Source organism: Tigriopus californicus, chromosome 1, assembly GCF_007210705.1.
Source record: "Tigriopus californicus strain San Diego chromosome 1, Tcal_SD_v2.1, whole genome shotgun sequence".
In the NCBI taxonomy this organism is placed as follows: Eukaryota; Metazoa; Arthropoda; class Copepoda; order Harpacticoida; family Harpacticidae; genus Tigriopus; species Tigriopus californicus.
Genome location: NC_081440.1, coordinates 10,750,689 through 10,761,070, shown reverse-complemented (window position 1 = coordinate 10,761,070; position 10,382 = coordinate 10,750,689). Strand labels below are relative to the sequence as shown.

The 10,382-nt window shown below is 44.5% G+C and overlaps 2 protein-coding genes and 1 long non-coding RNA gene across 3 annotated transcripts; 2 read left to right on the top strand and 1 right to left on the bottom strand.

The window, feature by feature from the left end:
- The first annotated feature begins 1,108 nt into the window (after positions 1–1,108).
- LOC131886304 (uncharacterized) lies at positions 1,109–2,548 on the top strand. Its single transcript, XM_059234596.1, has 2 exons — positions 1,109–1,707; positions 1,792–2,548. The coding sequence occupies exons 1-2, from the start codon at positions 1,696–1,698 to the stop codon at positions 2,317–2,319; spliced, it is 540 nt and encodes a 179-aa protein (XP_059090579.1). The 5' UTR covers positions 1,109–1,695; the 3' UTR covers positions 2,320–2,548.
- A 118-nt stretch (positions 2,549–2,666) lies between these two features.
- On the bottom strand, positions 2,667–4,068 carry LOC131886314 (uncharacterized). Its single transcript, XR_009373907.1, has 2 exons — positions 2,929–4,068; positions 2,667–2,861 (listed from the first exon to the last, which is right to left on the bottom strand). It is a non-coding gene; the product is annotated as an uncharacterized LOC131886314 (long non-coding RNA).
- A 405-nt stretch (positions 4,069–4,473) lies between these two features.
- Positions 4,474–6,140, top strand: LOC131886271 (uncharacterized). Its single transcript, XM_059234553.1, has one exon. It carries the CDS (start codon positions 4,738–4,740, stop codon positions 5,974–5,976), a length of 1,239 nt encoding a protein of 412 aa, XP_059090536.1. The 5' UTR covers positions 4,474–4,737; the 3' UTR covers positions 5,977–6,140.
- The last annotated feature ends 4,242 nt before the right edge of the window (positions 6,141–10,382 follow it).

The following is a 10,382-nucleotide window of genomic DNA, read 5'->3' as shown; positions in this document are numbered from 1 at the left end:
TTTCAATCAATATCTTGAGACAAAGCCTTTCCAACTGATAGAATACGTACTATCTATCCATTGTGTCAGATACATGTGGTGATGAAACTTAGCAGGGGGGATATTAAATCATTGCTTGCTTGCTCATTTGACCCTTTCTACTAGTACATGTAAAATAATTACTTATTGCCAGTCCCGATAATTTTCTTGTGGCACATAATTGGTTATTTGTTGACCTCGACAGGAACCTCTGACCTAGTAGATGAATGTTTCCCATCTCTAATCATGATTTCCGAGTAATTTCTTGTGCACTTATGCACAGCGTTCAGTGTTGTTTCTCACGCCATGGATTAAAAGGTCCACTGAATCATAGGAATAGTCCTTGTCTAAGCTCGAGTGGATTGCATCAGCCATAAAATGACTGAGCAATTGTTGATATAACAAAGAGCCTAAAAGGCGACCCAACACTACACTACCTATTGGCAACGTGTGTGTCAACTGTCCATTGTCGTAACAGATCGTTGTCAAAGCCGGCCAGGTCGGTCTTCGTGTACTGTCCGCCGTACTTCAATTACCGTTACAATTTTGGTCACGTTTTGACTCTCCATGTTCTCCTTCCTTTGGAATGCATGTTAGCCTCTTACTTCGAGCAACAGGTTTTGAAAAGCTTTTTTGCATAAATCGATCAAAAACTCCATAATCCAGACAAAGACTACATGAAACACCAACTAGATTGATTGATCAAACCATTCGAGAGGCTCCTCGAAGTTGGGAATTTCCCTGCAGCTCGGCGATCAAACGTGTTTTGAGTCAATACTGAACGTACGTACGAGTACACCCACTTTGCGGCCAAGCCTGTGCCCATCTTTGAGGTATGATCCGTCTTCGTCTTGCACGTTTCATGAGTGGGACCTCCGCCTTCTTGAAACTTGCTCTCGTGTGAGCCGATGGTTGAGTGGTTTTAGTGGGTATTGGGTACGATAGCTCTAATAGAATGATCGCATCGAAGGGAACGTTGTGTTATGCGACGCACCGTGTGTTTGAAAGAACTGACGCATTCGGGCTCTCTACGCTGAGTTGTTGCGTAGCTACTTACGAGCTTTGGGGGGGGGAGGCATGAAAAGGGACCTCTTATTAAGGGAGCGGAGTGAGTCAATTTGTCAGTGCCCCAAAGACCAATCTTGCTGATCTTGGTGTGCCATACTCAAATTTGGAATGAGTCAATTCTAAGTCCGTACAAAAACAGAATTGTTCAAGTATATAATTGTGCTGGAAATCGAGGTCCATCGAGCACTGGACGGCCGGTCAAGAAGGTGCCGACCGACTTCCTTAGAAGCTTGCTTGCGTGTTGCTTACTTGCTGCCTAGGTTCTTTGTCTCCAACCTCCAACACCCGTGTCCTTGCCGCTGCAAGTGGTTCCTGAGCGACGATGTGTCTTGTGGTATTGCCCCAAATGACGGTGAAGATGATGATGAAGATCCCCACGAGTGTTGCCACAACTATCTAATGATTCTATAAAAGCCTGTTTGAATAAGCGATCAGTTTTCAGTTGACTTAGCACACTCAAATCAGACGAGAGAAGCTTAGAGCGGGCTCAAATTTGTGATCACCCAAGAGATTTGCAGCGCTCGAAAAAGTTCACTCTGAACCGTCAAAGCTAAAGCGATCTCATTCCATTCCAATCTGCCAAACCAACCAAAACAATCAAATCCAAAAATGAAGACTTTCGTAAGTTTATCAGCACCCCATTCCCCCTATGTTCGAGAACCGGGCTCTAAAAACAGGAAGTTGCCTTCTCTCTCCTCTTTTTAGATTGCTCTTTACCCTTGCTTGGCTATTGTGGCCTTTTTCGGATTCTACCTTCCTCCCTTCGCCGAGTCTCAACCCTTGCCGTCCTCCATCAACACCGAAGACAAATCCAATAGCTCGAAACCAAGCCCCAGCAAGCCCCAGACTCACATCCATTTGGTCGAGGACAACGATGAAGCTCGGAAGGAGTACTTTCTGCGCCAAAAAGAGCATCAACTCCAATGGAGCGCCAACACCGGTGGTCGAATTGTTCTCGACCCCAAGCAACGACCAGATGTGCGGTTCCGCCGTTTCGTGATCGGATCTAGTGATGCCCGCACTCCCAATCCCCAAATCATGATCAAGCACATGGGCAAGCGTTCCAGTGACGATGAAGTCAAGAACGTGGTCAAGTCTGAGGCGGAAGCGCAAGATTCAGCTCAATCTCGTCAGGGCGATGAGGATTTCCGGAGACGGTTAGCCTTGGCCTTTATGCTCTCGGGTGGAGAGGAACATCGGAAACCCACCTTTGGTGCGAGTTATGGTGGATAGGTCGATCGACCCGGAATAATGTTCAAGTGAATTGGAATGGTCTGGAATCCTCGTTGTCTCGTGAAGGAACAACACCTTTTGCTGCAACTGCAACTCCCACTACTACTACTACTACAACAACTGCCAGTGCTGTGATACTTAAAGCAAGATAATTATTAATTTAATATTTGAAGTGGCATGAATGTACTTCTCAATGCTAGTCGATTATTAAAAGGGCATTTTGACGTTATTCTTGCTTCTCTAGCTAATACTACCAATGAATGACTATAGTGAGAATTTCTGAATACACACATCCCCGTACCTCAACATAAATCACGCAAATCAACTTTTTAAAAGACACGGCTGGATCTTTTTAATTGGATCTTTATACCAAGGGAACGATACGATTTATATTACATATTTATAAGGGTCTGTTAGAATGGTGAAACAAGGTTTGTGGTCAAGAAAAATTCAATCGGCAATTTTTTTTTCCTTAATCTATAAATGAATGGTACATATGTACCATTTTGGTCTTCACCCACTCTTCAACGGTCAAGCGTCTTCTGTAAAAGAAGATATCGTAGAATTTATCCGACGGAATGGCATCGGTCTCCACAGAACTCAACTTACCTTCACTCGCTCAATCAAGGATTCATTTTGACTGGATCCGCACCATTCCAATCCGGACCAATCCGGACACCAATCCGGAGTGCCATCGGGATTTCAGTCACATATTTACAAAAACGTCCATGGATCTCGTTCCATAAACCCAACCAATCCACCGGAAGAGTCGGTGGATTGGTTGGCCTCAACTTGAGAACTAAAGATCATCATCCTTCTCTTCCATCCAATTCGACAGCAATTTCTCAGAGAAAAACGTAATTCCTCTCGACTGACAAAAACACGCCGTGGTGGTCATGCAACCATCCAGCCTGGCTTAGCCTGGATTCGAACGTGGAAATCAGACAGCCAAGACCAGTACTAGCAATCGAGGAGGAGGAAGAGGGAAATTGGCGAGCAATTACGAACCGCAGCGCGATCTAGTCTGACAAAGTCAACCAAACCGTCTTCCTCTGGCTGTATCATCGGGTAGGGTTTGGCAGTCACTCCACGAATCACATGGTTGCACAGAGCGAGTGTGTAGAGAGACAACCATGGCAATCAATGAGGCGGCACAAAGAGAAGGAGCCCAGGGAAAAAGTCACCTCGTTGCCACGGGTGGGTAACAAATTTTGTCATGCACGATGAACATCTTTGTTGTCATATTTGATTGAGTAAGTGGCGACTGGATGGATGGTATAGTTCGTTTTCCTGCCATCGGAATTGAAGCACCTTTTTAGCGAAGAGGTAAAAACTGGTGGGGAAGGAAAAACAGGATCTTGAAAGCACAATCGAACTAGAAATGAACCGCTGTTTGGCATTCATCCGTCGATGACGTTTGGGTCGTAAGTTTAATAGAACAATGGTTCCGTTTCTGAAATGGCTTTTGTAGAGGTGGCGAATTTTAGTTATCAAGAACATGGTGAGAAATCGAATTATGAAATGAATTGTCTTTATTACTGCCTGATATAATTGGCCTCTTTTTAGTTCAGAAACACGATATGAAAAGAAAAACCAGGTGAGGAGTACTTGACAACAACGTTGCCTTTTCATGTGCCAATTTGAACAAACCGGTTGAGAAGAAAGTATCGCCCATCCCTTTTTTTGAGTGATGGAGGCTTTTTACAGAAAAACCTGGATTTGATTGGACATTGGACAATGATTTGTCACATTGAGTCTGGGGATATGATTTCAGTTCGTTAGTGGCTGAAAAGTAACATCATACTATTAACTGAAGGTATTCAAGTGGAATTTCCAAAGTAGCGTTTATTTTCCATCCAGGCTGAGAGGAGTAAAAATTGAAATTAACTTTTTTATAAAAATACATGACTAGTTTAAATCCTTCCATGGACCGATTCTTCCAATCCTGTCCAAGCCTAATTCCATTTGAAATCATCTTTGGACTGGCCTCTGGGCGGTCTTTCTCTTTCTCGAACTATCGAGCTCAGGTTCACGCCCAGTGCCAGCAGCTGATCGGCAAGTATGGCAAAGACATGGGCGGCTGCATCGTACTTTATTACGCATCTTAGTCACGAACAAGCGTCACGCATCATCCGTGAGAAGGATGCCAAACCAGGAAAACCGAGGTTGCTCACTTTTCAAATCCAACTTACCGAAGTGATCTCTGCCTTGATCCGAGTTCATTGTATTAGTCGGCGACTCTCATGGCGCTCATGCCCGTGTTGATCAATCATCCCCGAGGCTGTTGTTGTGTGCTTGTTGTGGTTAGCGGGAGTCAGGCATCCAAGTTTCCCTCCCTCCCAAAGTCGCGTCCGACTTTCACTCCATCCATGGCTCCGTCCTGATCCACAAACCATCCCAGGTGTTGTCCAAGGCAAGATGCTACTCTCTTTGGAGTTTCGTCCCCGTTTATCGGTGGTGAATGGCGTGTTTCGCCATCTGGACCAGTTTGATCGCATCCTGATGGAGAGCCGAGTTGGATCCGGTCCATCCTGTGGGTCGTCGTCGTTGGCGTTGATTTTCGAGGACGACGTCCTCAGTCTGAAGTGTCGCTCCTCGAACGAGGCCTATGTCCGGGTGGTTTGGCCCAAATCCATGCCCATGCCCACCCCGCAGGTCGAGATCCGCTTTCATCTGGTCCCGGAACACCGGGAAGTGATTTTCAGGGCTCAATTGGGCGCCTTGGGACCGGAATTGATGTCCAACGCTATGTCCGGCACGTCCTTGCCCCAATCTTGGAGCTTAGCATTACCAGCCCCGAAATGTCTTCACCGCTCGAAAGCCACGGAGGCGTGCCCGGATTTACGGTTATGTTGCACCAATTGCGACTCAAGTTTGGGCCAGAATCTCAAATTCGAAGCCATCCATCCGCTGCCTTCGATCGCGTGGCGAGAGTTTTCTCAAGATTGGTTTTGTTGTTGTACCTCATCCTGTGATCCTCAGCGTTGTCCGACGCCCCCGGGGCCATCTGAACTTTCCAATGGCACCATGAGCTCTCAGACCTTGGCTCCCAGGCTTAACACGCTTCTGTTTGCGCCGGGATTTATTCTAGTTCATCCTGAGACTATCACGCCCGGTCAGGTCGAGAAATGTCCCGATTGGAATAACCTATATTGTGTCGAATGTGACGCTGGTTTAGGATACCGTGATGATCAGCATTATCAGTTATGGCAGCACGCCGTCATCTTGACGGACACGGATACGCCCATTCGTTCTCATCTCACGCCCACGGACTCTGTGGTGGATATGATTCATGGGGCCCTGTCGGAAGCGCCCGAACTTGCGCCTAAAATCGAGCTCACCAGTGCCAAATCCACGCTGTCTTTGTGGATCATGGAGCGAAACACGCATTTTTACACGCATCAAAAAGATGAGCATACTAGTTCAAATGGAAACAGGCTCCTTCGTCCCACCGAAAGATCATTCATGAAGATCCTATTCAAAAAGACCTCTGCTGTTCACTCGAATGACTTCAACACCGAGAGCATTTCTGTCAACGATGACATGATCGAGGCTGGAATTGCTTTTCTCCGGAAAGGACAAGCCTTTCTCTCCGCCAATCAAACGCGCGATGGGCCTTGGGAGATCTCGGTTATGGAACATAATCCTACATCCTGATGGATGGGTATGTTCGCCACCACCATCAACATCAAACGATACTCCGTGATATGGTTACAGTCGACTCCGTCCTCCGATTTGTGATTTTTCTTTTTGTTCTTGGTAACCACCCTCAAGTGCAGTTATCATTAACGATATGTCGATTAAATATTTTCAACTAGGTACTGGAGTGATGATCTTTCCCTAGTTTTGTACCACTTTAAATTCTCGGTATGTCAATTAGTGCGCTTTGCACGTTCTGACAAGAGTTTCCCTTGACATGAGCATTTATCAGGGATCAAGGTAGACATTATTAGAGGAGGATGGCTCAGGGTTCTAACTGTTAATTTTTATCTTGTCTAGACGAGCATTCCCTCATGCTAATGTCATCTTTTGAACAAAGGAACAAAAGAGCAGACGGATCCTCTGTGTCCTCCAATTAATTGTCATGGTCTACCTTCTCCGCTTTTTATAAGATGAACTTGACTCGTGATCCCGTGTCACTTGCACAAGGAAAACTTGTTGGGCTTTCTCATCCCCTGATTCTGTTCTTGAACTCTTGACATGCTGGAATTATTCAAAATGGGATAACAGCTTACCACCTTTATCAAACCGTGGATGTTTCTTCAAGTTGGTCAAGAATGTCCACAAAGAATTCCCAGACCCTTTCAGTATGTAGTGAACGTACGATAAGAAAGCGACATGATACTAGTCTACGATAACCGGGCTTGTACGAAAAAGATCTCGAGAAAGAAATCGATAAATACGATGTCAGACGAGAAAAAATGTCGCCAATGGGATAATCATCTTTGTCCCAACGTCTCGCTCACTCCTAGGCTCAAAGCCGATCATAAGAGACGAGGGATGTTCCAACATGAACCAGCATCTCTCGCTCGACCAGTTCACTCCAATGAAAACTGCACGACAGTCGGATCAAGTTGTAAAATGAACGCCTTTGGTAACATTTAAGAGTCCCGAAATTGCAAATCAGTTTCATTTGAATGGTTGTGAATCCAGATCAAACAAACTATAAGTAATCATTACGAAACTGAACAAATCATTTTAATTGTGGAAGGTGCAAATTATCCATCGCTTCACAAGTACCGTAGTAAATGTTGTCCGTGACATTCATACCATTAGCAAATTTTTGTCGAAGTCTACAAATTGGCTGGCTTCATGTTTATCCAGTTCCCTTGCCTTCACATGAGTTTTTCACCCGGTTTAGATGTGCTAGCAATATTCAAAACCAATCCGAGAAAATGTCAATGAATCAATGAAAGACACGATGGAAAGCGCCGCTCGCATGGCCTAGACAGACATCAAAAACGATATGAAACATGGCACTCGATATGTAGAACAAATGGAAAGATGTCATTGGTGAAGATCATTCCCGGCATTTTACTAAAGTTCTGACACAGTACAACTAATCTTGCCGAGGTTTAGAAGAACGAGATCAGACAAAAAGTGATCAAGCACTGGAGGCTTGACTGGATGCAGAAAAGTAGCCTTGCCATTTTATGAGCTGACTAGGTACAGGGACGTCGAAGTTCCCGTCTATTTAATAGCAGACAGACGTCTCGAATGAGAAGGATGGGAAAACAGAGTCACTGGAACGCGTAATGGGCGATTAATGTGGTTTCCCCTTGAGTTCATATCCTCGACGTCATGTGTCAAATCAGCTCACTAGCTGGAACTCCTTGTCAAAGTTTATGGACGACTCAAGTTTTTGATGGAACTTGTAGTCGCAACCAAAAATAGCGTCTGAGGCACAAGAACTCTTTAAAGCCATGCCTCTCCTCCAAAGGAGACTCGTCTACCTGGCGAAAAGAAAGAAAATGCAAATTGGTAAACGGCGAACCCTCAAAAAAGAAAGCAGCTTGGAATATTTGGATTAGAATATAGTCTGCAAACCATGACTCAATGATAAACGTCCGTGCTCTTTGAAGGATCACTCTTATTACCGTGGTAATGACTTGGATAATCGTGTCTATTTTTACTCGAAACTGAGGTTGAGACCACTGTTTTCCACATTGCGCACCATGGGCTTGCTCTCATCTATTCATTATGCAGGATCCCTATTAATCTTCATCCCACGATTAGCTCCTTGGAGAATTATGTCTGTCGTGTCGACAAAGCCAGGAAACAGTATCGGTATATGCATATCTTTAACAGAGTCCATGCCCATACGTTTTCGAGATTAGGACATTGTAAAAAAAGAGCAGTTCATTTACTCTGAGAAGTACTATGCGTGTGTACATATTGCATGCACACAAGATTGTTCCCGAGAGTTCCATAATTTTGGCGTAGAGGTGGATGAGCCTAAAAAGTAAGATAGAGAAAAAGAGCCCAAGCTCATCACCATCGTAAGGGAAAATGAGGCGGCTTTATCACTCTCATTTCCGACTTGAATTAAATGGATCTCGAAAATGAACTTGTCAGGGTGAAGGTGGAACAAATGGCCTCGAGGTTGGAACCATTCCAGATCCGCATCCCGCTCCTGAAATCTTGTTTTCGCTCAGTAGATGCCTCAGCTGGTGTTCTTGCCTTCTAATGGCAGCAATGCTCTCCATTTGAAAGAAAACATGCCTAAAATAGAGGGCTCATCGCCCAGTTCGAAGTGATGTTCCAAATCCATTGGCACTCAGCCAAACTGGGCATTACATATGGAGGAGCAGTCCCATTCCCCACTCCAACCTAACCAACATGGGGAGATATCGTTAATCTCTTTTGACGTTACAACGCCGAGATATCCGGACACCAACCAACCAGCCAACCAACCGACCGACCAACTAACCAACCAACCAATCCACCAACTAGTTCTACAGGCTCAGACACATGGAAGTCCAACCAACGTCGTCGCCTTTTCAGTTGTTTGACTGGTCTTAAGCTTGTATTTTTGTCCATTCCTGGATGGACAATCTGAACCTAACGTGAACTAATGCATCATCTGGCAATGGATGTGGTTATTGCATTGTCGGTTTTCATTGCTAAAAGTCTCAAGAGAATGGCAGTGGATTTTGAATGTCAGAATGTTTTTTGATTAGTCGTTGGACCAGAATTCGTCTGTTCCAGCCTCTGCGTCTGTTGCTAGATGCTGAACAGTTAACAGGAACGACCCCAAGTGAATAGAAGACTGAACCGAGATCCAATGCAGAGTTTGAGCAAGAAGGAGAAACCTTCAACAGACGTCCAAGTAAAAAAGACCAAGCCTTGCACTTCTCTCCTGAAAGAGTGGCTCAGGGTAATAAATGACAAGAATCAAAAAGTGTACAAGACCGTCCTGGTTGTGGCTTGGCAGGAACCAATGCTGTTGTACTGGCCAGCAGGAGGCCACGGGTCGGTGATACTTGGAAAACTTGCCAATCCCACCGAACGTTTAAAGGAAACATTGAGTTTTATTGAATGCTATCAAATAGTTCACCCACATCAATGAGACCCTCACACTCCCCGCCCTGAAAGTTTGCAATAAATCAAGTCTCACCGCGAGCAAAAAGCCAATAATTTATAGGGCTTTTGCCGAGCCGGTGAGAATACTGTGGATGGATTCAGTGGGCCATCCAACCACTCATCCAGGCAATTCAATGGGCCCGAGGCAAAAAAATGCATACCCCGACGACGATTCTGCCTCGGCTTCGTGTCTTCGTTCGTGTTGTATGGGCCTTTTTTGCACTGGTTCGTTTCAAGAGTTGGAAAACAATTGCCGGATTCAGACCCAGCCTCCTTGTAAAGTATTGATCGATTTTTATTGGATTATTCCACCTTCAGTCGGAGTGAAAAATACCAGAACATACAAGTCTTGGAAGCCCAGTTTAGTTTTATATATAAAATCGATAAAAATTGATTTTAAAACTTAACAATGGGTCATCTAATGAGTAGAAGTAGGCGCATTAAAATACATTGAATTTTACGGGTGATGCCTCTTCTCTCGCTTATTCCCGAATTAGGTCAAAGAACATGGAGCCATTTTAACACATAAAGCAAAGCGTTCGCACCTACACTGAATTATATGTAAATACTCGTGATACTAGAGATTGAAGCTGTTCCCAACAGCTTAAACGTTTCATATCTGCAAATAATGTTTGTAAAACTTCTTTGCCTTTTTTCAAATCTTATTTACCCCCCCCCACTGTCATTGGGTCCAGGTTGAGGAAGCATACTCTACATATGTAGATGCTGTTGAACAATTGACTTGTAGGGAGTCTCATAGTATAAAACGACTCTGAATTTGAATGTCCGATATATCCAGCCTCAAGTTTGAAATGCTTTGGTCACCTTAGTTTTTGCTTGTGCTCTTCATATCTGCCATTCTTTTCGACTATTATACCAAGGTCTTTAATAGAGCTTTCTAACTCTGCTTCACAAGCCGAAAAGTCCATAAACGAAGCGGATTGAACCTTTGTCTGTTTTTAGAATTCGCCTATGTGCAT

Bases quoted from the DNA above. Each gene is read 5' to 3' on its own strand.
- LOC131886271 (XM_059234553.1), top strand. From the start codon at position 4,738: ATGCTACTCTCTTTGGAGTTTCGTCCCCGTTTATCGGTGGTGAATGGC.